Source organism: Pelecanus crispus, chromosome Z (genome assembly GCF_030463565.1).
Source record: "Pelecanus crispus isolate bPelCri1 chromosome Z, bPelCri1.pri, whole genome shotgun sequence".
In the NCBI taxonomy this organism is placed as follows: Eukaryota; Metazoa; Chordata; class Aves; order Pelecaniformes; family Pelecanidae; genus Pelecanus; species Pelecanus crispus.
Genome location: NC_134676.1, coordinates 53,086,646 through 53,113,412, shown reverse-complemented (window position 1 = coordinate 53,113,412; position 26,767 = coordinate 53,086,646). Strand labels below are relative to the sequence as shown.

Genomic DNA, 26,767 nt, shown 5'->3' with positions numbered 1-26,767 from the left:
AGGTGGAGAGGGAATAATACTCTGTATTTTTATAATGAAATGAAAACTCAATGATTTAAAACCCAACACTAAATTAAATGCTGGACAGAAACAAAATCAGCACTAAACACCTGCAGAGGGCTCAGTTTGTACAACAAAATCCCCCAAACTTTGTCTCTTATACTGCCTATGAATACAGATCCTTTCACTCTAGTGCCAGCTGCAGTGTAAAACTACCTTATCCTATTTTGTTGACAATTTAATGTTGCAGCAGGTGCTATAGAGATTTCCCTCCCCCTCAGCTGCTATCACTCTTTTTAGCCAGCTTTGCTATTTTTCCAAAGGGCTGGAAAAGATCTAATTGTAATAACAGGCAGAGAAGGAAAAAGGAAAAAGAAGAAACAGATAATGGTTTGTGTCAACAAAGGCACCATGTGGGAAAAAGCAGAAGCTCCCTGCTATGGCTAAATTACCTTTAGTTACATACACCGCTAGTGACCAGAATACTTTTTTTCTTTTTTTCTTTGAGGGGGTGTCACTTAACAGTGGAAATTTGCAAGAATTGTTTTGCTAAGCTAACTTAACTGAGAACAAATGTCCAGGAACTGAGAAGGGGCACACAGCTCTGATAGGGGCGATCTCATGTCCGGTGGAAAACTACCGGGTTTCTGGAATCTCGTCATGGCTCGTTCTAGAAGGAACCTTACTAAAAGACCTCAAGGAAGTGTAAGTAGGGGGAAATCAGTGTTTTCCTGCTGACAAGCCCTCTCTACAGGAATTCCTGTGAGAAAGACAGTTGGGTTTACAATCGACACTTTGAACTGTTCACCATGTTCCTCTTTCCAGTTTCTACTTCCTAACACCCAGCCGACAATGCCCAGCAGTCCTTATGTAAACCGACCTCCAGAAGATGCAGCCTACTTAATCGCTTGTGAAAGGATAGTGCTGATTTAAAAGCCACAAACCAGACCTTCAGCGGGTTCGGTTCCACAGGGGTGAATGTGGCTTTTTCATCCGTTGCACTTGCAGCACTGAAGGATTCACACTTCTCCTGAAGAATTCACATTCGACTTGTAATTAAGGACAAGGCATCCCACTGGCAATAAACCTTCAGGAGGCAGATTAGGAATATTCAAAAGCTAACACCAAAAACTGGTTTGAGCTGAATCTGAATAATTGCATTTCGAATACTGAGAGAGTACTCATCCGAGGCAACTTAAAACCGGGCGCTCAGGCACTGGCAGGATCAGGAGCCAAGCATCGTTTTCCGATTACAGCCTGCAGCTTACAGACGGGGGAAGAGTAAATTTGGGATCGGGGAATGTCTGGCGCAGCAAAATCACTTATTTTATCGTAGCCAGAAGCTGCACTGCCGAACGAGAACACCTCCCCCGAGCCGAGCAGTCGCTGGCAGGCCGGCGAGGCGAGGGCCGCGGGCCCCGGGGGGCGCAGGCCGGCGGCCTTAGGGAACCCTGTCTCGTACCGGGGGGGCGGCGGAGGGACGCCCGAGGGGACAGCGCGGCGGCGGCTGTCACTCCCCCACCCCGCGGGGGACCCCGCGGGCGCGGAGCGGGGGAAGGGGGGGGGGGGGGGGGCCTCAGGGCGGCCGCCCGGAGCCGGGGTCCGGCTCCCTTTGTCCGGAGCCGGAGGCGGCAACAAAGAAGGGGGCGGCGGCGCCCGGGCCGCCTCAGCCGCGCGGCGGGGCGGGGCGGGGCCTGGCTCCCTCGCGCGCCCGCTGACAGTTGCGGACGGTGGCGGGTTTTGAATTTAGTCTCCAGCCGGCGGCGGAGCGCGGCGCCCGGCCCGCCTCGGATGGCGATTGGCCGGCGGCCGGTCACGTGGGCGGCGGCGGCGGAGGGTCGGGGGCGCGGGCCGGCGGGGCTGGGCGGGCGCCGGCCATATTGGATCGCGGCGCGCAGCCAGCCGGTGCGGCAGTGTTGGTGTTGCACGGGAGACGGTGGCGGCTGGTTCGTTGCCCGCCCGCCCGCGGCTCGGCCCCCGCCCCGACCGCTGCTGTCGGCCGGTTAACTGCCGCGGCGTCTCCCGCCCGGCCTCCCTCCCTGCCTCCTTCCTTCCCGCTCCGCTTCCCCCGTGGGTCGTGCTCGTCCCTCCCTCCGCTTCGCCATGGCGGCCACCACGCCGCTCGCCACGCCGCTGGGGCCGCGGGGCCGGGGCTCGCCGGCCGCCACGGCGCAGAGCCCCACGCGCCTCTCCCGGCTGCGGGAGAAGGAGGAGCTGCGGCAGCTGAACGACCGCCTGGCCGTCTACATCGACAAGGTGCGGAGCCTGGAGACGGAGAACAGCGCCCTGCAGCTGCAGGCCAGCGAGCGGGAGGAGGTGCGCGGCCGCGAGGTCAGCGGGCTGAAGGCGGTCTATGAGGCCGAGCTGGCCGACGCCCGCCGGGTGCTGGACGACACGGCGCGGGAGCGGGCCAAGCTGCAGATCGAGCTGGGCAAGATCCGCGCGGAGCACGAACAGCTGCTGGGCAGGTGAGCGGGGGGGCGGGCGGGGGGCGGACGCCGCTGGGGGAGCGGGGGTGGGGGGCACGGGTGGGCCGGCGGCCGGGCTGCGCGGTGCCCGCCGTGGCGGCCGTTCCCGCCCGGGCGGGAGGGCGGGGAGAGCCCGGCGGCTGCGGCGGCCGCCTCGGCTTTGAATGAATGAGCGAGCGGCAGCGCTGCCCTGCTGCGCCCCGCCCCGGCGGGAAGCGGCGGCCCGGCCCCCGCGGCGGGCCCGGCCCCGGCCCCCGGCGCGCCGCCCTGCGCCGCCGCGCCCGCCGGCCCCCAGCTGCGCCCCTGGGGAAGGCGGTGGCTGGGGCCCCGGCTGCCGGAGGGCCGCCGCCCTGTGCCCATCGCTCCGGAGAGCAAGCCCCCCCGGCCGGAGCGGCCTTGGTGGCACCCGCGGAACTTCGCCCGCGTTCACCCTCGCAGAATTGAGGTTGGAGGGCTGCGGGGTTTGAGACGGGATGACCCCCTCACCGCTCCCGTACAGACAGACGACTCTCTCCGTAAGGCTTAAGCTGCTTCAGGACAAAGTTTGTCAGTGGATTGATGTTGGGGAAGGAAAAGAAGAGCAGAGTTGTTGATCTTGTTCTACCGTTGTATAGCCTGTTAATTTTGATTTTCGGTTAAATACGCTCTCAGCCCTCATTTTTCATGATGAAAAAGATATTTCATGCATGCACATTCATTTCATGCACATTGATGTTTTTGTGTGTGTGCAGACAGCTCCAATATCTTTTGGGATCTTAACTTGTTATTTAAAAAACAAACCATGAGCTTCTAATTAGTGAGTCTGGTTCTTGTGGTTACTTCTTGGTGCCCCATGAAGGTCTTGCATCAAAGAGATTATTGATAGTGATAGGGCACGCACGGTATAGCTGCAGATAGGCACCAAAATTACTTGACTTGAAAGTTGAACCAGAAATTTCCATCTCTTGGTGACTTTATGGAGGAAGATGCACTGTCTTGTCAGCGTCTCAGAAGAGTGTGTGTGTGTGGAGGATGTCCACAAAATGCAGTCCATAGTAGATTCACTTTCTGTGGCTGTAATCGGGGCACTTAATGTGAACATGGAGGTTCTTCATATTCTCATTTACATTTTCCTGTGATGTGATACTTGGCAAAACCCCAGTGATTTGGGGGAAAGGCAGGGAACTGCTCTTGTGCTGCAGCTATGACCTTTTATGAAGAGTGAAGTCTTACTGCCTGATAGTCTGTCGATACCCATCTCAAACAAATCTTCTTTGTACACCACAGAATACAGATTATAGTTCAGGACAGGAACTCCTGAACAGTTTAGGAGAACAAACACTTAATGCTATTTAAGGCTACTATAATGTACATAAACTTGTGCGTGGCTATTGTTGTTTGGTGGCAGACCTTACTATGGCATGTAGTTTCCTAAGTATTTTTAAGATGGATATCTAAGCTTATCTGTAATTCTACTTACAAAGTCTTAAAAAAGAGCAAAGTTGTGGGTTTGGGGTTTTTTTCCCCACCTGACTTGGAGGACGTTCCCTGATGGCTTCCTTCTTAAAGCTGTTTGGTCATATTAAAACCTGACAAAAATACTCTTAAAAGACTTTGCACAAGTGCGCACAGGAGTACTGGTAGTCATAAAGATCTCAGTTTGCAAGGTGAGAATGTGTGTTCTTTTAACAGAATTTTCCTTGCCCTTTCAGAAAGCTGAAGTGCAGTGTTGTGTTAAGTACTGCCTTTAGTTTAAATATGGGTAGAGTAATTGTAGTAGTTTGGATCTGGCTAACAGAGCCACCTGAAAAAAACGGGGAGCTCTCTGGCACGTTTGGTGCTATTGTTAGATTCTTGCAAAGTAAACCTTATCTTGCCCTTCTTTGCCAAATACTCATCCTTGTCATCGGAGTGAGATTCATCTCATCTACCCTTGGTTGTGAAAGGTTGCTGGTGAATGCACAGCTGAGCCAATCTAGCAGTGTGCTGTTGCAGAAGCAGACAGTGCCATATGTTCCCATCACTGTCCTACCTATGGTTCTGGCTGTTGGCTTGGTTGTTCAGCTAGCTAACGTAGACCATTAAAATGGCAGAAAGATGCTTGCTTCTGCTGAGCTAGTTTTCTGTCAATAGAGAAGTACCAGGACTTGCATATAGGAGGTGACTGAGAGCAAGGGAGAGAAGTGGGCCGAGTTGGGACTATGTTGTTTGGTAAGTTGCAAACTGTTTGCTTGGCTTAGGTATACTGGTGGCCACATCATAAGAGTTAGATTAATGGTGGCTAGGTATTTGATTCCCTTTAGAGTTAATGGAGGTAAATGGTAGGAGAAATTGCTTTCAAGATGTCCTGGGTCTGTGGAAGGAGCATAGATGATTCACTACTTAATTGGCTGAAGTTGGGCAAAATGATTCATGGTCTAGTTGGCCTTCCTGTGCTATCTGAGTATTTTTGCAGGTGGTGGTCTTGTTTCCCCAGACACTGGGGAAGGCAACTCTGCTTTCTCTAGTTAGTGCAATATTCTTCTGAAGTGCTTTATCCATTTGTTTTATACCAGTCATCATCTTTCAGTCCCTTGCATCAAACTCAAGCTTCTAATTACTTTCAGAGTGCTGTAGGACTTTTCTTATTCTTTCTTTATCAAAATGAATTTTAAGGCCCAGTCGCCTACTTGTTGGATTCTCTGATTTTCTGACTTCGGTCTCATATATATGGTGTGATTTCCTGAATTTAAGTGCCAGAAACTTATTCTGTTCACATTTTTAATCCCTCAAGACAAACTGCATATGTTTCTGTAGTTGATACTGCTATATATAGTGGACTTGTTGCATACTCTACTTCTGGAGTGCCTGCCACGCAGTGGGTACTTCTATAGCTAAGTAAATATGAAGGCTTCTCTTGATATTTCAAATCTTAAAGAACTAGGGGGAAAAAAGCGAGGTGAAAAAAAATCACAGTTTCTGCTCTGAGGAAGGGATGGGGAAATGATATGCATGATTGTGAAAGTCAGGGGAGGCTTGTGATGGGGAGAATGGAGATAAGCCAAAATAAATCTCTTGTCTCAAGACTGTATTGTGGAAAAAAATCCGTGTACTTTTGAGTTTAGGTGTATAGAACTCTTGGATGGCTCTTAGGTGGTAGAGAAGAGGGAGATCTTGTATCTTCCCTAATTTATGAAAGAATTGGGAGAACTTACTGATTCAACAGTATTTCCAGTTCATTTTTTCTTTCCTGATTAGGCAAGACTTCACTGTATGCTTTTCCATTGGTGATAACTGTTATAGAGACATCCCTCTACTTCCTTCCTTCCTTTAAATAGTATGCTCAATTGTGATTGCCGTGTTTCTTCATTCAAGGGCTGTAGGAGACATGAGCAGTAGTTCAACAACCTAAGCTCATGCTGCTAATTGAAACTGGACTTGGGAACTTCAGGATCCTTGCTCTTGCTTCCATAACCACCTGTTTTCTGTGTTGTGTGACTGCACAGCTGAATTGAGAAACTGATCTGGCTGGAAAACCGGCTGTGATCCTGTTCACCATGCTGTAGTACAGGCACTGTTGGCCTGAGAGAGTGGTGCAGGAGAACGGCTGGGATTCACAAGTGTGCTGCCTGGGATTCACAAGTGTGCTGCCTTCATCACTGTTTATGGCAGGATGGCTGTGGCTGGTAGCTAGGCTACTATGGAGACAGCCCTTTCAAATAGGGGTATCAGTTTATCATTAGATTCAAATTGACGATAGTGAGGTGAGGAATTATGGCTTCAGCGAAGATCTGTCTGTGAGTGGAGGACTAAAGGCGTTCTGGGCGTGTAAGCTTTAACGTTACACAGAAAAACTGTGCAAATGGGTTTCCCACTACCGTACTTGCTCATGAATAATGAAGGCAAAACTGGGTAGTTGCCTGCAAATAGTGGATCCTCAGCTAAAGTTTTAAAGTGTGTGATGGTGCAATTAGTACCAGACTCCTAGCTGTTCACTTTAGGTAAAAGTGCCCTTTCTACAACAGAGCAGCATGGCTTTGGCTGGGACTTCAGACTACTGCAGATTTTGTGTTCCTTGAGAAAAGAGCTAAGTAGACGGTGCAGGCAAAGTAGTGAAAGACATGATCCTTAGGCATTTCATGATGTCATCACTTAAGTGGCAGAGACAAGAGTAGAGTTCTGAATTGCTCCATCACTCCAGCGTTCTACAGACCGGAATAAGTTTCTGCTTTTGAGTTGAAGTGTATCATGCTTTCATTATTTGCAATAGCTGCAAACCAGGGAGTACTGTAGAGCCAAGAGGTGGAGGAAAAATCCTGATGTGTAACTTGAGCAATTAATGTAACAACGATTTACATTGTGAAGTTTGACACAGCTGTGTCACCTAGTAATGTTGAACAAGAGCAGTTCAGTAAGTCAGGCTTACTGTTACTATTGAGTTACTTGGTCTGCTTATGGGTCAAGTTTCAGGATAGACTTCCATTGGTGAGGTGAATGTTGGTTACAGGGGCTTATTTAAGTGTACAGCAGGTCAAAATCCCCAGCTGGACTTGTCTGTATTCTCATCCCTCATGTGAGGTAATCGTGTTGTTAAGGAAGCATGAGCTGGTGTTAATGCTAGTTCATTTAGGAAACTCCTTGTTTACATTTGTCTTTGGCAGGCTGAGATTTCACTGTGGCAGTTTTCCAATGCTGAAGTACATCTGCTCTCCTGTAAGAGAGATATGATAAAATATGATAAAAGTAACTTTGTAGTAACTTTGAAGGAAATTATGTAGCTTATTGAAGCTATTGGTAAAGGATATAATGGTCATTGTTTATCATCAAGTGTTTTTATAGAGTGCAAGCATTTATAGTAAATGTAATTGTGGTAAATTTTTAATGTTTAAGAGGTTATTTCTCTGGCTCTCTTGCTTTGTATTTTCAGTTGGTCGTCTTTCTCATCTATATTCTGAAATTAATTTCTGCGGTGAGATTACGCAGTAAAATAAATATCAGTAATAGCTTGGTATCAGCCTGTGGCTTGAATTACTGTGCAAGTGTGTGGCACTCTGCAGCTGGTGCCCTGAGCAGCTACTCAGAAGAACCATGTTGTGTTAATGCAAGCAAAGTTGTAACAGCTGTTCCAGGGTTTCCCATGGTGCATTTGTGGTATGCTGTAATGAGCTAGAGGAATTGTTTTGAGGAAGCTGACTTGAAATTTTTCAAAGCATATTTTCATTATTGTAGGTGATCTCAGGAAGGGAGTTGAAGATTGGTGGCTGGGGAACTGCTGAGTTTTAGTCTGAAATCTCTGGGTGCTCTCTCTACAGTACACATCAGAACAGTGATAGAGAAGTAAGGAGGGGAGTGACTAACTTGTTGCACAATAATTTAAGCAACTGAAATGTAAGAATATAACTTAAGCTATCTAAGAGTGTCTTCCATGCAGTGTAGGACGTAACAATGCAAGGAATGAATTGCTGTAGGGTTAAAGGTGGTCTCAAATGTATGTATGCACTGTGTGTAAACGTTCTGCCTAGATTGTTGGTTAGAGTAGTGGGATTCACATGGTTGACTGAGCCCTTCAAGAAGGGTCGCTGTTGAGCAGTAAGTGGCCAGAGATGATGTATGTTTAGTGTTGATTTCAAATGCTCAGCAACTGTCTCCAGTTAAATTAAATGGGTGACATGAGACAAGTTGAAACCAATTTACATATATTTATTTACAGGAAAGGCAAGCTTGCCCAATTACTCTTACTGTCATGTTGATCTATATACAAAAACTTGAATGCTTTTAGACAGATGTTTCTTGTATTGTAAATTATATTGTAAATCACTTCCTTGCAAAACATAGCCTTATGGTTTTGTCTACCATAGGGGGGAAAAAACATGGAAAACTGCTAGCTAAACAAAAGATAAAGCATTAATGGCTATAGTTTGTTTTTTGATTTTCATATTTCTCTACAACTGGAGTGGAAAACCAGCTCAATGTGCCATAACATGTAATTTTATATGGATGTAAATATAGGCTACATTATCATGAATTACAAGACTTGTGTATATGTCATGAATTGGCTGAAAACCAATGTTTTTGAAGGAGGGTTTGGTTAATGTTGGTAATGCTTAGCTCTGTGATCTGGCTGTGTAAGTACTGGCAGAAATGAGTGAGTGGGTGTGGGAGGTTATGAAAAATCTCCTGTAGGGTGGTGGCATCCTGCACTTGTTCCTTTGAAACTGACCTTTAAATTACACCTGAGATCTAGCTACTGACTGAAAGGAGCAGCCTTCCTGCTTATGTTGCACTAGGTGTGTGGTTTGTCTGGCTCCAGAAGGCCAGTTCAACTTATTAAACTGGAAGAAAATTATTTTTATCTCTTTTCCTGCATGGCTTTTCTACTAACTTAGCAACAAATCTAAGGAGACTACAGGAAATTCTAGGTTATTTCATGAACCTCAGGGTTGAGGGAAGAAGGGTGATTGTGCAAGAGAGTGAAAAGGGAGCTGGCCTCTTTGTGAGCTATTCAATGACTTGGCCATTTCACTGAACTGCAAACCAAGTGGTCCAAGTAATCTTACCAAAGCAGTGATTGCCCCTTGGTATCTGTATCTGAGAGCTTTCAATTAGCTTTAAATGAGGTAGTGCAGGTAAACAGACACAACCACAGTACCTTATAGTTGTGTGTGAGTTAATAACCTGCAAAGCAGAGTAGATCAAGTTTTGGGAATGGTGAGCAAATTAACCTGCTTAGAAATCTGTGCCTCAGCTAGACTTCATCTGCTATGAGAAATTAGCTTGTTTAATGGTGAGCTGGGCAGATATACTGCAGCTGTCAGGGTTATTTGTACCCCTGAGAATGGCACTGTGGAATGCTTACTGCTGTCAGGTTGCTTGAGTGGTTGGAGTGTATTGGGGAAAACAAATTGCATTATTCCGTTGTGGTATGTGCTAAGCCATTTCTAAAGTATACGTGGCTGCAACTCCCATTAGCGAGAGCTGTGCTGGTAATGCTAGGTAGGAATGTGACTGAGTTCTTTCCACTCCATAGTGTCTATGTGAGTTAAATGTTGTGGGTTAAGTTTCTGAAGTGCAAGTTTTCCGTGAAGTACAGTGAAAATGAGTGGGAACTGGCTCTTTTTTTGGGCAGATCCTAGTTCGACACTATTTTAAAATAAGTGACAATTCCATGGATAAGACGACCCACCCTTTGAAGTCTAAAGTGAGAAAACCAAGCTGCTTCTTTGAAGAAGATGCAAGTCAGCAGTTATTCCTTTGCTTTTATTTCTCTTTTGTGAGCCAAACTCCTTGAAGGAGTACAATTCTGGCTAATTTCTGAACACTACAACAGGAAGGTGTTTGAGTTTTATTTGTTGTTTTGAGATGTAGCTCTGGCTTTCTGTGGAGGAAGAAGCTAGCTATTGTCAAGAGGCTGAAGTTATTCCTGGTAAAGAATTACTAGGTGTAAGGGTGAAGTATATGTTGCATACATTCGGTGTTTGGTTTTAAAATTCACAGAGGTTTTTCTGATCTTGTTTCACTTCTTTCCGATATTCCTTTAGGGCTGGGATGACACTGCTGAGTTGCTGAGTTTTCTTCTGGTTTTCAGCGTTTGAAGTGTTGAGCTCCAGTTTCTGTTTTCCTTCTGAGAATGTGTTTGGATGAACTGTCTCATAGTGAGACAACTCATAACACTAACAACTAATAGTGCTTAACTTTTATTCTTCCCCCCACCCCGCCTTCTGTGACTTCAGTTGCATTCAGTTATAGGATGGCTTCAAATCCGATCTTGTTGCAAACAAGCAAGGAACGTACTTTGTGCTGATGTAACTTAACTGGTAATGCCTATTTTAGTGGTACAGGTAGTATATTGGGTGTTAACCGTATTGTCGTTGCTAGTCCATATTATACATCTCTTTCTCTGCTGCCCCAACTGCAAGAGCTCTCTTCTCAGCTGCCTACTGGTTTGTAATTGGCAGAGGTATTTGCATTAAAAAGTTAAAAAACCAAAGTAACTTTTAGGTATGTGGGGAGTCTTCCTGTTTTGGAGTCCAGGATAATTAGGGGTGGAGTGTGGGGTGGCACACTATGGCCCTGTGTATGTGTGACTTCTAGTTTCAGGATCCAGCCTGATAGGCTTGGTTTCAGCATGGAGTCTTGTGAGAGAGCCTGTGTGAAACTGTTTCTCCGTGTTTTGAATAAAGCTTTCTCCAGCAGTGATCAAACAACAAAGGCCTGATGTGGGCACTCATACTTCCCAACAGGTGATGGAGAGATTTTTCCTACAGATGTACCATAGCAAGACACCTTTCCTTCTCTCTTTTTCCTCCTCTGCTGTACAGCTTCCTTGCGTGCTGAAGTTCCTACAGGCCTGAGTGGGAGGGGAGGGACAGGACAGAGGTCTCCAGTGGACAACAGAGCTGGAAGTAGGAGCCCACATGGCCAAAACCTAAATTCTGTGCTTTTGTCTGAGCTGTGGACCCAACTGCTCTGAACTGTTGAGTCTAAGAAGTGGCACATAAACTGCAGTGGAGGGATTGGATAGTGTTGCACAGCAGAAATAAAAAAAAAAAATTGAGTATAGAAGAGTGTGTGTGTTGCAGGCTCTTGTAGCCTACCGCTTTGGCAAGCATGGTGTTACGCAAGGGCAGTGGGATTAGCTAGTGCGAAGTCTGTTATGTAAAGCCTGCCATCTTGTGGCTGTGGTGCTAAAACATCCAAACATTAATTTTGTTTCTACAGATGGTTTTTTGCAAGCCTTTGTGAACACACCTCTTTTGAGCACGATGTTAATTGCATGTGCTTGCATGTAATCTTGGAAAAGCATCTTTTAAATTTGAGAGTCTCTCCTTTTAAAATGGTGTGTTGATTTTACATTAGTCTCATTTTGCTGAGAAGCTTTGCTATTGTTTCTTATAAGCAGGGAAGTGATTGAAAAAGTAGTGAATGTATCAATGCTTTAACACTTTTGAATCTTCTTGTTAGGAATCTTTATCCAGTTTTCAGTCTTCTCAGTTTAGTGTTGTGAATTCTGTTTTTTTTCACTTCTGCAAAAAGAAGTGTGAAAACTGAAGAAGAATGTGCTAGCTGTTGTGTTACTGAGCCTGAATCTCTCTGTTCCTGTAAAAAGTTCATAGTTTTGACTGTAAATATCTAGAACTTCTGTATGCTACTGCCCCTAATAGAGAAATGTGGGTATCCCAGAGAGCAAAAGAATCAACTTCAAGGTGGAAGAACTTCTGTTACATGTTTAAACACAGATGCTTGTGCCATCTAAAGGTCAGCAGTCATTTTGATTCCTGAGTATGGTTTTTCTTTCCCCTATTTTTGATAGTGGCCTGTTGCAGCATTATTTGTGAATAATTAATTTAGGCTGAAGAGTGTGGGTTTGTGTTATGTGACATTATTTCTCTCATTTGACTTTGTTTGCATATGCTGTTTTAGGGAATACACCCTAGAAACTGACTGCCTGTGTAGACACAAAAACTGATTTGAGTGGTAATTTGAAAAGCCTGTGTGTTTGCTTTCTTAAAGACACCTGTATGTCTGCACCAGTGCAGTTTCAGTGATGGCACAGAATATTGTATAGATAGGATTTGGGTATCTTTCCTCAGATCTGTGGAACTTTGCCATTAGGTATGATTCAAAGGGTGCTGCAAAGCAGTTTGCCATGCTGCAGCTTCTGCTTATGGAGGACTGGCTTATGGATAGTGAACATCCATTTTCATTGAGAAATTGGTCTGTTAATTGGAAATGGGCTATTTGCAGTCCAGACAGTGGATCTGCACAAGTTCCTGCGTGGACAAAAGGCAATGAAAATAATTTACTTGTTTCCACCCTATGAAAAGAGCCTTCTGACGGGAGAACTTACTTATTCCTATTAAGATTCTGGTGAAGGTAGGACATTTTTAGAGTGGCTAGCTAAGAAGAAAACAAGAGGTGCCTTTAATAAACACACAGTTTCCCCTTTCTGTGTATGTCTTTCAGACTTGTTTGACACTCTGTTTCCCCTATATTTAGATTTCTACACCCCAAGAAAAATATTAATATATTGCTGTATCAGATGAGAAAGCAGAACTAAGGAGTTGATTTAAATTAAATTAAGCCAAGACCAAATATTATTGTTGGGTGTCTCTCAAATTTAAGATTCAGATTGTACCTTGTTTTATTAGTCAGCAATCTACTTTGGGGATATTTCTCAACTTTCTTACCACTTTCTCTGATTTATTCCAGCTATGCAAAAAAGGAATCTGATCTTAATGGAGCCCAAGTCAAACTTAGAGAGTTCGAAGCAGCCCTCGGTTCTAAAGAAGCTGCACTGGCCACAGCCCTTGGTGATAAGAAAAGTCTGGAGGGAGAAGTTGAGGATTTAAAAGATCAGATTGTACAGGTGAGAAGAAATATTTAATGATCAAGCTTCTGTCAGCATATTAGGTTTTTTATATATAATACATGAACAGAAAGAGCTGTCATTCTGGTAAAATGCAACTTTGTAGCCAAAAAATGGCTGCAAACCTGTCATCCAGTCACAACCAGAACAAACTGTGGTTCACTGTCAACATTGGAAGTAATATTGAGTAGGTGTTTGTGTTCAGTACTGTTCAGTTTATTAATAAACATGAATGGTGGAAGAGTGCTTTTAAAATTGCAGACTCTGAAATTGCAAGGGACGGTACTTATGTTGAAGAAAGCAAGCAGGTCAAGAGTCAAAATAAACGTGACATATTGTAAAACTGTTTTGGGGGAGAGCTTAGACTTCACCAATACAGATAATGAATAACTTAGAAGTAGCAGTTTGTGATTCTCTTTGCCCTCCTTTTGGTTCTGCATGTGGTTCTCAATCTTCTCCGTATCTGATAGAACAAAGAGGGGAAAGAAAAGTCTTGTGCTAGTTTTGTTAACCCTTTGAAACACGTGATTTGTGATCTTAAGCAACACCACCTCAAAAGGATGAGTTGAGGAGACCAGGAAACTGGTATTTGCCATGTAGAAAAACTGAAACTTTGTAAGGAAAATTGATAAGTAGCATTTTATGTGAAATATCTAGAATTTACTTGTGCAAGCAATTGCAAAAGGTGGGGGAAAGACATTGGTGGTGTAAGTATTGGATTTGATTATGGAGTTCAACCATAACATGTAGTTAGCTGTACTTCTAAGTAGCTGAGATCATTGTGTTATGTGAGTTCTGCTACATAATCATTGTTGTGTTGATTCTTTTATTTCTTTTGCTTAAAGCTTGAAGTTTCTTTAGCTGCTGCCAAGGAACAGCTTGCAAATGAAACCTTACTGAAGGTGGATCTTGAAAACCGTTGTCAGAGTCTCATTGAGGACTTGGAATTCCGTAAAAATATGTATGAGGAGGTAAATGCTTTAGTCTCAGGAATTTGTATTTTTAAAGGGAAGAAGACAACTGGGGGGGTCATTCTAGAATACTAAAATAATTTAGGTTGGGAGGGACCTCAGGAAGTCATGTGGTCTGAACTCCCACTCAGAGCAGGGTTTACCTCTATTCTAGCTGGAAGATTTCCAACCTTTTTTTATAGGAAAAATGATGTTAACTTAGAGCTGTTGTGATAATAGTTTCATGTATTGTGTTTCATGTTAAATTCTGCCCATGGTATTGCAATGTACATGTCTTTTTCATAGTAATGAGAAAGTAGGTTAATAATTTCTCACGTAATCCCTTTGTGAGAAATAAAGTGGAGAGGGACACTCAAACAGGTGCTATGGACTTGTACTGGTTTTTAATTTCAGAACTTTCTAATAGGATGCTTTTGAATAATATTTGTCTTTTAGAGCTTTTTCTTGCCATGCTCCCTTTCACTTGTAGTACTTGAGGCTTTCCAAGAGGAATCTTAGAGCAGTAACAAATGTGCCTAACCATACTGTCTTTTTGTTCCATGTGCACATTTCCTTGCTAGTTGTATTTTCAGCTTTGTTCATGTTGTTGGAATCCTTTTTTCCAGAGACCACTGGCAAGCATATAAATAAACCAGAAAACGCTGGTTAGTGAAAGTGACTGTTTAATTTCACAGTACTTTCATTTTGTGCAAGCACAGAAGATAGCTAAAGAAAGGGGGAGATGCATTTCTGAAATCTAATCACATTGAGGTGTATTTGTTGAAAATGCAGACAGCTCTCAGAAGGAAATACGACTTTGCATGCTGACAGTATGCTAGCTTTTATTTCAATGACTGGCTTTTGCAAAATGAGGTACTATGCAGATCAGACTGTGGAAATGGCCATGTGTTTCTATTGAAAGTTTCAGTGTCAAACAAACTAATGCTGGTTGTGAAGGCTAGCTAAAATCCGTATTGCTCTCCACACAGCAGATAGTCTTCTAAAACTTGGTTTGTGTCATATTTACTGAATGTTATCTTATTTTTCTCTTTTTCTTAGGAGATCAATGAAACAAGAAGGAAACATGAAACTCGCTTAGTTGAGGTTGATTCTGGGCGTCAAATTGAATATGAACGTAAACTGACCCAAGCCCTTATGGAAATAAGACAGCAGCATGATGCACAAGTGAAGCTGTACAAAGATGAACTTGAACAGACTTACTGTACAAAAGTGAGAACATCCTTTCATACAGTTGTCTGATGTACTTTATTTTTGTTTTATTTAATGGGAAGATACCCTAATTACTTGCATTTTGGAGGATTTTATTGTGGAGCTTGGTTTAAAATGAGCATGCTTTTGAATGTGAATTTGCATTTTGAGGTCTCACTTTGGGAGCAGGTTTAATCCTCAGGAAGTACAATAATACAAGAGTAAGAAGCACCATGTGAAGGTGAACTGTGGGGGAAAAAGTGATTAGTACTGGGATTACTAGAATTCAAGAAAAGTTCATGTGTTACTACGTATTAGCTGTAACATAGTCTTGATGATCAATAAGGTGTCCCATGTTTTGTATAAAAATTATTTCATAATAGGGCTTGCTGAGAAGACAGCATCCTGAGTCCTCTGACCCTGTACAAAACATGTGGAGGTCTTACCACACCCGACGATTTCTGCTTTTCACTCTTCTAGAGAGGAAGCATGCTCAAGCTGAAATCAGTTATACTTCATAATTTCCTTCCTCTACTATGATTCAGCATTTCTGTCAGGAGGGATCCTGGTGTCTCAGTTGAACCTGGTTTTTGTGGTTATACTTGCTGCAGTTAGTATTTTTAAAAACAAGGTGGGATGTTACAGCAGAGAAGTTGATACAAACTGAATTTATTAGCATAGTTTTCAGTCTTTACAGTCTTAACAGTGTGCAGTTGCTTGTTTTCAGTGCTTCAGCCTGACTTGGAAAAACTTATTTAAAACAAGATCTGGCCAAAAATAATGTTTTTTATATTTTTTAGTCTGAAAATCGTTTAATAATTGAGGCTTTCTTGTTCCCTCTCTTCAGGTATATTATTTCTGTATTTTTGGACTCTCTTATTTGAAATTTTTTTTAGGTTACATTTTATCTGCAACTACAAGTTCAGTGATAAGTCTGTGGTGTGGCTCAAGTGGATGTGGTAGTATTCAGCAGGAAAGATGCAGGCAATTTAAAAAAATTATTTGAGCTTTAAGTTGTGGTAGAATGAAGCAGTAGTGACTCATGCCACTAGTACTGTAATCTGAAGGCACATTACCAATTTGCTTATGTTGGCTGAAAATCAACAGAGTTAATTAAACAGTTAATTAAACAGTTAAGAGTTTGCCTGTTTTTTGAGAATTGCTAATTTCAGTTTAGCTGCTGCTTCTGTTTAAGCATACTCAAAAACAGTACTACAGTAATTAAATACATAAAACGAAACATTGGCCAGCATGGAAACTATGAAAACTGAGCTTAGCAGTCCAACTTGAGTAATGCCTACAAGGAAAACTTTAAAATTTTTAATCCTAGAATAAATATTTGGAAAACTGTGATTTCAGGTAGAGCAATCCAGCATGGTAAGTGAGCCACCATATTTAACCCTGAAAGAAAGAGATGGTTTGTTGCGTTAGAGCTGCAGAGAGGAACTTTGCGGCTTAGTGTTGTGTGTGGTTTTTAGTGACTCATTTTTCTTTTAATAAAAGTTACTTTGAAACTGATGTCTTAACTGATGTCTTCACTTGATCTACTGCAGCTTGAGAATGCTAGACTGTCCTCTGAAATGAGTAATTCTGCAGCCAACTTGGTAAGAGAAGAACTGAATGAAAGCCGCGTACGAATTGATAATCTGTCTTCCCATCTCGCCAGCATTCAGAAAGAGGTAACAAGCTGTTCATGACCCATCAGTCTTGCTGATTACAGTTGTTGATTTTTATGTTAAAGGACTTTCTTTCCCTTAACTTGTATGTTCAGCATTGTGACTTGAATTTGTCTTCTGTTTTACTGTTCTGTACTTTTTAAAATTTCTTAATGTCTCCTTTCGACAAAGCTGAATTTTTTGTGCAGTATCCTGCTACAGAGTGAGTATTTGAAAGGCAGTACTGTTAACTGGCTTTTGTGGAAACTTTTGCAGATAGATGGGGCAATTTTAGACAAGAGCTCTGTATTAAAAGTTCTTGACATTCTAAGCAATTTAGTTTTGTTCTGTAGTAATTGCACAGCCTAGCATAGGATTCCACAAAGCAACATTCAGAGCCAGAACTGGAATATGCAGTTTCTGTCTGTCTCTTTTCATCCTAGATCCAGTTTGCATCTAGAACTTGCTCTTAAAAAAAAAAAAAAGTGATCTTAGCAGTATTAGGAGGAAATATGAGACTGAGAGAATACATCAAATAACTGTACTTGAGCATTTGTAGAGTAGGGTCTTGAGTAGAAACTAATTATACTTAGATCACGGAGCACATAGGTCACACCCAAAGAAGTATGACACAACCTATGGCAAACTGTATGTTCAGTACTAGCTTATTTGATGGGAGTAATGTCATGTGCACTGCAGTAGAAAATCTAGAGTGAAAATGAGAAATATTAGGAGTTGGTTCTGAAGTAGGCTTTTGTAGCTTACTAATCGGTTGAAAATGCAACAAAACTTTTTTTGAAAAATATAAAATATTAGTAATATTTGTCTTTGATCCTTTCTGTGATACACTTTTAATTGTATTCCTTCTGTACAGTAGATTATAACTTGGCAGATGAGTCTTCCCAGTTTTCCTGTTATACAGGCAAGTTAGTCTCTGGAAAAGATCAGGTGATGTAATGAATGTACATGAGGTCACACAAGAATGGAATTGAGAGTTTTGTCTATTTAGATCTTATTTCTGCCTTTAGATTACCATCATCTTATGGTGGTTCAGTCAACAGATTTTTCCGAGTGTTTTTTTTTTTTCTTCAGTTAATTACCTGTGTTCTGTTGCTTACTTGGGAGTGACAGCTAGGTTCAGAGAATTTGCTTCTGAATTCTGAATTTGCAGAAGTGTTGGATGTTAACTTCAGGGCTACCAAAATCAACTTCTGCCAGTTTGTTTGTAACAGTCCACCAAAAACCCCATTATGCTACTGTATGTGTATTTTTTGGTGTTTTTGGTAGTGCTAGCAATGTCAACCAGTAGAGTTCTGTTTTCAATTTGCTAGCACTAACTTTAGCTTTGTTCTCTTGGAAGAAGACAACGCTCTTATCACTGATGCTTGTCTGGTTTGAGTTACCAACACTGAGCTCTGTAGTAGTTTCCACTGGGATCTTCCATGTGACACTCAACTGCTTTTATTAAATTCCTTATCTGACTCTTAACATTGTCAACCAGTTACACTGGTCCTCTGCATCAGGCTTTTAGACTACCTGTTTTCATTGTCTCTGGGCTATGATGACTTCCTAAGTAGACTGCCTGCATAGTAAACTTGGTGACTTAACCAGATAGGGTGATTGTGGGGCATTGGTTCCTGTGTCTGTCCCTTAATTAAAAGACTCTCAAGAGACTATCAAACAGAAGAAAGCATGCTCAGGGAAAGTACGCCTTAAAGCTGTCATCATTTGGCCTTTCTTTGATAAGCATTCTGTTCTGCATGTACAATATTAAGTTCTACTGACTTTATGTGATTTTTAAAGTATGTCACAAAGTAGCTTTCTTCATGGAACACTTAGCACTTTACCCTCAGCAAGCCTTGAGGGCTTTGATAATAGGCAGACAGGCTTTCACTGACAACCACCCCTATTCCTTTGAAGAACTTCCTCCCAGAGCTCAGAATTTGCAGCAGTAAACTGAAGCAGGAAGTAGACATCTGAAAAGCTAAAGAGCAATTACTTACCACAGGATCTGAAATACACTGAGCACTCTGATTCTGTATCCTGTCCAGCACGTCTTAAACAGTTTGACTATTAAGCTTGATTTTTCTTGACTGAGTAAATTCAGGTGTAGTAACATATCTTCAGATCTCAGAAAAATGGAGTGAGTAGTTGTCTTTCAAAGCATGTGTTTCATTGGAACTTAAGGTGTTATGTTTGTAGTAGGTGAGGTAGAGACAGGAAGTTGAATATGGGTGAGTTTGAATTCAGAAAAGTGGGAGGATGCTTAACCTGATGTTTTGAATTCCATGTCACCTGAATAGCAGTATGCATGGAGGTTTGGATGAGCTTTCCTTTGTACCACTGATGTTTTCAATGCTTTCTAGTCTAGAGCATGGCAAGATAGAGTGAAAGAGCTTGAAGAGAGCTTGGCCAAGGAACGGGAAAACTGTCGCAAAATGCTGTCTGAGAAAGAGAAGGAAGTGGCAGAGATAAGAGATCAGATGCAGGAGCAGCTGAGTGACTACGAACAACTTCTGGATGTTAAACTGGCACTTGATATGGAAATCAATGCATACCGGAAATTGCTGGAGGGTGAAGAGGAGAGGTATGAAAGAATGTTGCAACAAATGCTGCTATCTGTGTGCTTCCCTTACCTGTCTTATGCTCTGTTAAGTCAGTTCTTACGGGGAATGCATTTTTCATGTGCTTTACTACAGTTTCCAAGGCACTGTTTGTTTTTGCCGCCTCCTGTTTGACTTCTAAGTCTCCATGAGACCAAGCTGCTTGAGTATCAGACCAAGAGCTGTCAAGGGAACAGATGCCATTCTTCTATTAAGATTCAGCACTGAGGATGTAATGAATTGTCATTTGTAGGTCTGTTTGGTGCCATGGTTAATATTCTTTTTCAGAGTTAATTACAGGGTTATTTAGTTGTTAGCCAAATTCCTTTAAGTGTAGAAGAATTTTAATAAAGTAGTATGTTAGGATTGCCCAGTTTATCAGCTAGCTGCATCTTTCATGTCTGACCCCAAAGTTCAGCAACATTGAGAATTTTTGCCTGATAAGTCACAGCTGTCACTTAAAGTAGTTCGATATTTCACTGTTTCCTGAATGACATCCTATTGGTCCACGCTGATTCCTCTCAAGTGTGGGGATGAAACAGCAAAAGCTCTTGTGCCATTGGGTTTTTGCATAGATTTCCTACAATGGTTTAAGCCCCCCTAAGAGTTTTTTCTTTACTTGTTCCATCTACCCAGGAATGCAGTCTAACACATGCATAGAGATGCCTTTATGATCTTAGTGTAGTAATCCATCAGTATTCTATGCTCCAAAAGCATTAATCAGCTGTTTGACAATATTTTATTCAGTTCTTCAAAAAGTACCTAAAGCTTCACTTTTTCATGTAACATGCTTTGTTTACTACATTGGTCTACCTTTTTGCTATATAATTCTATGGGAAGAAGAGGAGAAAAGAAGAAAGTTTCTTTTTTTAAAAAAAAAAAAAAGGTGGAAAAAATGAAATGTGATGTATGCATATTTCATCCTTTCTTCAATACAGGTTGAAACTTTCTCCAAGCCCATCTTCCCGAGTGACAGTTTCACGGGCTTCCTCGAGCCGTAGTGTGCGTACAACCAGAGGGAAGAGGAAGAGGATTGATGTGGAGGAATCTGAAGCCAGCAGCAGTGTTAGCATTTCCCACTCGGCTTCTGCCACTGGCAGTGTCTCTATTGAGGAGATAGATGTTGATGGAAAATTCATCCGCTTAAAGAACACCTCTGACCAGGTTTGAAAATGCACACATACCACAATTTTACAATGGGCTGATTAGAGGTAGAACGTTTCCTTAGCACCCTTTCAGCCCTCCAGCTTCATGTTGACCCTGCAGCTAAAGCATGCTGTATCAGAGATGGCACTAAAACTAGTGTGTTGCAAAACAAGCTTTCATACAGTGTTCTGGATTGATGATGACTTCTTCCTAATGATTTTTAATGCTTTTCATAGCAATCATTTTATTGCTGGGTTGCCCACCCACCAAAGTGTTGTATCACTCTTCAGAGTTCTGCCTTGCAAGTGATCTGCCTGTAAAGCTTTAGAGATAACATTGTCACTGATAGGAAATAGTGCAAGCAGACATTAGGCTACTTCAGAAGCCTTTTAAGAACTTTGTCTGCATTAAAAAGCCCAAAAGAAACACATGCTGATGCAAAATAAATGTCTAAATGTAATTAATTTCCTGTGTCCCTTGTACATGCATATAGCTTTCTCTAAATCATAGTTTTCCTTCTTCCTTGGCCACATCCACAGTTTTTATGAGCCCGCAGTTCCCATGCCAAAGGCATCTTTATTACGGCTACTCAGATTATTCTATGAATAGGGTGGAGTTTGTATTGGGGGGAACACACATTCTTATTTATCAAAGGGCACTTCATTTGAGTAATAATCAAGACTTTTCCATGTGTTGCCCTCGGAATGATGCTGTTATATTCAGTACATTTCCCCCGTGCCCCCCCCCGATATTACTTATTTCTGCTTAAGAAAAAAAGTCCTATGCTGTGTACAGTTCTGTGAGTCATTGCAGGAGGGTTTGGAGGGACTATAATTTCTTAAATCCTTTGTCTGGGAGAAGAGAGAATTCAGCATTGACTCATTACGACACCAGAATTACAAGACCTAATTTCTTGCAGCCTTGATTTCGGAGAAGGTCTAAGTAATTCCTGCCTTCTCCTGTGCTTTCTGTGCCTCAGCTGTGTGTAGAAGTGTTAGCTGCATTCTTTGTTTTCAGTGGCACATAGGCTTTGTCTAATGTCATCAGATCCTTTACCTTCACTAAAAGGCAGCTCATCTAGATGTTTTATGACAAAGATTATTCTGGTTCCAGGTGTCTCAGTCCCCTCTAATCAGCAAAGAGGCAGACAGACTCCTGCAGATAGTGGTACATATGTATCTTAATTACCTGCCTGGGGTGTTGGCTGAGAGTGCTGGCTTCACTTACTGAATGGAAGAAACCTTGACAACTGTCTTGGTCTAGACAGCCAAGCGTTTAGATGACTAAATGCAGACAAATCAAAGACTACTAGTGAGTCAGGATGTGCCATTTATTTTCCTTTTTGAGTTTTTCAAGCTTACGGGATTCCTCCCTCCCCATGCACTTTGTGTACCACATGGGTTTTCCCCCCTTATTTAACTTAATTACACCTTCATTGTTCCATGGAAGGACCATCAGTTCTGTTACCAGTAGTCATGGATGTAGTGCAGAGTAATACACTGTACTTGAGAAATTTTCACAAGTGTTTGACAGTTTATATATATAAAAAAAGAGAAAATATATAAAGTCTTCTAAGTATGGTATGTTTTGTTGCAATGACCAGCTGAATGTCAGCATCCATTAAGATTAAATAAGATTGTCTATTTTAGATATCTTAACTGTCTGTTTTCAGAGTCCAGTGGCAACTGTTTAATTTGGAAACTGTCTGTTGGTGGCAGAATGTAAAAAATACCTACTCTTGCTTTGAAATAGTCATTCTGTAATGATGACTTCTGTGTTTTTCTATTAAATTTGCTTGTGCTTTTCAAGTAGTTGGTAGGCAAAAAATAATTGAAAAAATGTAGGTCTTGCAATGGAGTATGTAGTGGGAGGTGTGCATATGTAGAAACACATTTTAAGACTGACAGGAATATTTTGTTTTCTACGAAGCCTGTTTGTCCTTCTGTGCTTCAAAAAAATGTACTATATATTTGTAAGGGGATTTTAGTATTTACATATTTTTCTGGACCAAGTTAGAACAAAACTCAGGTAAATTATAAACATCAGTTAATACAACATCAGAACTGAAAAGTAGGATGTATTAAGGTTTAACTTGAAATAAGAGGCAAGAAAAATTTAACTGAAATTATTCTAATTGCATGCTGAAGATCAAGTGATAATAAATGTTTTTACAGAAATTTTATGTCCCTCATGGCCTTACATGTAAAATATCCTATGCGTGTAACAGAAAATGACTGCTGATTGAAAATTTTTTTTCTCCTTTTTATTAGGATCAACCTATGGGAGGTTGGGAGATGATCCGAAAAATAGGAGACACTTCTGCTAGTTACAGATATACCTCAAGATACATACTAAAGGCAGGCCAAACTGTTACAGTAAGTTGTCAAGCTTCAGATGTTCAGATGAAATGGGCTTTAGGCCAACTTCTGCATGTCAATAATACACAAGGTTTTTAGTTTTGTCCTTTCTATGTACATGTTCAGAATATAATCACCTACATTTGTCTTGGGCATTAGTTGTATCAATTGCTGGGAAGAAGTCGGGCAGAGCCACATTTTGTGAAACTTACTTTCTATATGGAGCAGTAATTTTGACCATAAAGAGGTGTATTTACATATTCAAAAGTCTCTGCGTGAAAAAACATTGGGGTGTTTTATTGTAAGAAACTTTGGAAGTAGGTAGGCAGAGATTTGTATTTTCTTAACTGGAGGAGATTCACCAGTGTCACGTAAATGGAATACATTAACTCAATAAATAACGTGGAAATGTATAAGGCTAGCAAATAACGCTCATGTGTCACTTCTTCTAACAGATCTGGGCTGCAAATGCTGGAGTAGCTGCTAGCCCTCCCACTGACCTCATCTGGAAGAATCAGAATTCTTGGGGCACTGGTAAAGATGTGAAAGTTGTACTGAAAAACTCTCAGGGAGAGGTAAAGTACCTCAGATGTGTTTAAACTTGTCTTTCTGCGGTGCCATCCCCTATAAAGATGTAGGTAGAACCATTGCTCATGTGCATTCATGTGTCAAGTTTTCTCCTTTTGCTTTCCAACCAAGCATACTGTACCCCTGTCTGTCTTAACCACAATTTTGGAATGCAATCTATTTGAAGCGTGTAAATTTTTTTCCCTATATTGAGTATAAGTAGTAGAAGAATTACTTGTTTGCACATTGCCCTCATGCCAGGAATTGGGCAGTGCCTTAGAATATGCTTTGAAAAGAAAAGGTTTTAGTAAACTCTTCAGTAATTTGTCTCTAATCAGTTTTCCTTAAAACTGTGTTTTTATGGGGGGTGGGGAATGTGATAGTGAAACTCCCTTTAAGCAATGAGGCATCAATTCTGCTAAGGTGGGAGTTAGAACTTTGGGTAGGACAGTAGCTATGACGTCTTGCAATTAAAATATTTAAATATATAAAAAGCAAATTTTGGAAGGACTTGAGTGTCTTGTTAGAAAGACTTTTTATGATTAAGAGACTTAAAACTACGGTGTTATGAATGGTGTTTATGCACAGCAGTACGTGAAAAGTATATAGACAAAAGCTGTACAAGTAGCTTTCCTAACAGCTGGAACTCTGATTTCTCAAAATCTAAGTAGATTAGCACCAGATCTTTAGAGGAGTCAAGTCTTAAAAATAAAACTCTGTTGCAGGAGGTTGCTCAGAGAAGCACTGTGTTTAAAACAACTATATGTGAAGGGGAAGAGGAGGAAGGTGAAGAAGCAGCAGCTGAAGCTGTGGAGGAAGAAGACCTTTACTGCCAGCAGGTATCTTACCTTGTTTTAGATTAACAAGGTTATTTAGGTTGGAAAAAATGGATATATGAGTCATGAATTCCTGGAAAAATATCACACCTGTTTGGGTGTGGGTGTTTGTTTATTTTTGTTGTGTTTAATCAGTAACTTAATGACAGTGTGAAGCTGTGTTACTAAAACCAGTACAAAAAAAATACTACTTCACGTATTCCCTTGATGGAGAGAAGTAGATTTTTCTTAAAACAAGGTTTTAAAGCTTAAAAGATTTGGGGATTTTTGTTTTCTTAAACTCTGTTCCTGATAAGATTTCCCCCAGGCCAAGTTTGGCTTAAGCAGGTACACCTAAATTTACCTGAAGTTTTGAGAACTTAAATCTCTCACTTTCTCTGGTAGAGGGAATGAGAGATTTGAAGACATTATCAGAGAAAATGTCTCTTGCATACTGAAGAAATGCAACTCTGAAGGCAGTGGAAAGGTGTGAACTTGCAGTGACAATATAAAATGTTTTGAAATATAAGGGAAAATAGAGATATAACATACTTGATAGTTCACATTCTGAGTTTTATCCATTACCTTACTGTTTTGACCAGTTCTTCAAAAAAAAACCTTTGCCTAAAATTTTGCTACATTTCAGTAAGTATGTATCTTAATGTCAATTAGAAAACATAATACTGAACAGTAATTAAATGTGCATGTGTAAACAGACAACAAGTGGAGAGAGCTGGCTGTGTTGGACATTGTATTTTTTGGCAGCCATGGTTTTTTGCCTATAACTGAATCCTAACTTTGTGGCATTTAATATAGAATCGGGTTTTTATTGCAGTTATGCAAAAGTACCGAAGTGCATCCAGTTGCCTTTGTGGTTTCTGTCTTAGTAGCTTTACTTACAAAAATGTTACAGAGAGATTAGATTTCTTTAGATAAAAACTCTCAAGATACTTGTATATGCTCCCTGCAGTATTCACCACCTGTTTAAAGTCCATGATGCTTTTTGACTTGAGATTCAAATACGATAATTATTTAAGTTGTATTTTCCTGGTGTCTGTCCTCCATGACCTCTCAAGGAATGCTAGATGTCCTTTCTTTACTTACAGGGGATAAGATGTTGTACAGCTTTGCATGCTGACTCTTGCTTAGACCATGCCAGGCTAATAATTTCATATATTAAAAATGTACAGTATATTACTTTGAGTTGCTAAATCTTTACTGCTGAATTTCTTTTTTCAAAGATTACTCTTTCTATTCATAACAGGGAGGCCCAAGGACATCTACCAGAAACTGTGTGATCATGTAAACTTCCAGTCAGCCAGGTTCCTCAAATCATGGTAATCCTTGCCTACAGAACAGAGCCTTCTTGGAAGCACAACGTATTTTTGTATTTTCTGTATGTGAATTTTTAACCTGTGAGTCTGATGGCCTTAACTTCCTTTGTCACTGAAAAGGAAGTTTTGTAAAAGAAGTATCTGTAACTTTCTCACAGGATGTGAATTGTTGACTCTGAACAATGTACTGTTTGAAAAATGATGTCCCTGTCCCTCAGATTTATATGCCAGTCTTTTTTTTTTTTTTTTATATTGAAACTTTGCTGGAATAGAAATATTCCACTGTTTTGGGGATCGATTTTCTTAGATTATGTCACTCTAGACTAGCCAGTTGCTGTTTACCTCTTTATATTTAGGTGCTGTTGGGGAAGGGGAATGCATTTTCGATACTATGAACTCTTTTGTACTGAAGACTTTTTTTCCTACAGCGCAATCAAGGCTATAAAACTTCTTTTAATAGAAAAGAACAGCTTTGTTTAAAAAAACTTTAAAAACAGCAAACAAAACCAAATGAAAACAAAAAAAGAACGTAGCCCAGCTGATCATGTAAGCACTCAGAGAATGAAGGATGCAGTAAAACTCCTTTATTTTGGTACTCTTTTCCTTCATTTAGATTTCTTAATCTGCAGGAGGATTCATGTTAAACATGTTAGTTGTGTTGTTAAGATAGTGTAACCAGCTTGAATTTTCTTATGTGATTTTTTAACAAATAGAATGCTGTTTTACTATGGATTGTCTTGTTTACAATTTGTAGGAACAAAAAACAAATCTTTTAGGGCTTTAGTCTACATTTGTATGGAAAACAATTGTAATTTTGTCAATGTGGAAAGTTTTTCTGTCCTTTCTGCATTAATGTCTGAAAAAGCTTTGAATAAAATATCTCTGTTTACGATGTTATCAAGTAAAGGTTTTGGAATTTGTTTCTTCCTAGAACTGAGCTAAAAGTTGAATGAGTGTTGAATACTTGGAACGGATAGTCTTTGAAGCTGGCGAAAGGTCCATGTAAATGGAACAGTGGCAATTGACTAGTAAAAATTTTCTTCTAAATAATGGGTAACATAGCTTGATGTTTGGAAAATTAGTTCTTTAGAGCTTTATTCAAACTCTGTTGCATAACTGTTTCTGCATTGTCTTTGCACATATGGTAGTTCTTACTGGACTGGCTTTTACTACATCATACAAATACCAGGTTGAGCAGTTTAAGCATGGCACAATAACATAAATAGGAACTTAGAAATACTGTAAATAGTTAACTTCATCTTAGTCTGGAAGTATTTTTAAATGCATGGCCAGAATTTTGGAAGTTGATGTGGTGTTTTCCACTACAGCAATGAAAGGT

At 41.1% G+C, this 26,767-nt stretch overlaps 1 protein-coding gene across 1 annotated transcript; it reads left to right on the top strand.

The window, feature by feature from the left end:
• Nucleotides 1–660: 660 nt before the first annotated feature.
• Nucleotides 661–25,644, top strand: LMNB1 (lamin B1). The gene is made up of 13 exons (XM_075727101.1): nucleotides 661–705; nucleotides 1,337–1,458; nucleotides 2,010–2,468; nucleotides 12,636–12,792; nucleotides 13,638–13,763; nucleotides 14,802–14,972; nucleotides 16,505–16,630; nucleotides 18,973–19,193; nucleotides 20,148–20,373; nucleotides 22,626–22,730; nucleotides 23,168–23,287; nucleotides 24,005–24,118; nucleotides 25,359–25,644. The coding sequence occupies exons 1-13, from the start codon at nucleotides 661–663 to the stop codon at nucleotides 25,398–25,400; spliced, it is 2,034 nt and encodes a 677-aa protein (XP_075583216.1). The 3' UTR covers nucleotides 25,401–25,644.
• The last annotated feature ends 1,123 nt before the right edge of the window (nucleotides 25,645–26,767 follow it).

Coding starts and splice junctions, on each gene's coding strand:
- LMNB1 (XM_075727101.1), top strand. CDS start 661: ATGGCTCGTTCTAGAAGGAACCTTACTAAAAGACCTCAAGGAAGT. Junction 19,194..20,147: donor CTGGAGGGTGAAGAGGAGAG/GTATGAAAGAAT, acceptor TCTTCAATACAG/GTTGAAACTTTCTCCAAGCC. Junction 22,731..23,167: donor AGGCAGGCCAAACTGTTACA/GTAAGTTGTCAA, acceptor TTCTTCTAACAG/ATCTGGGCTGCAAATGCTGG.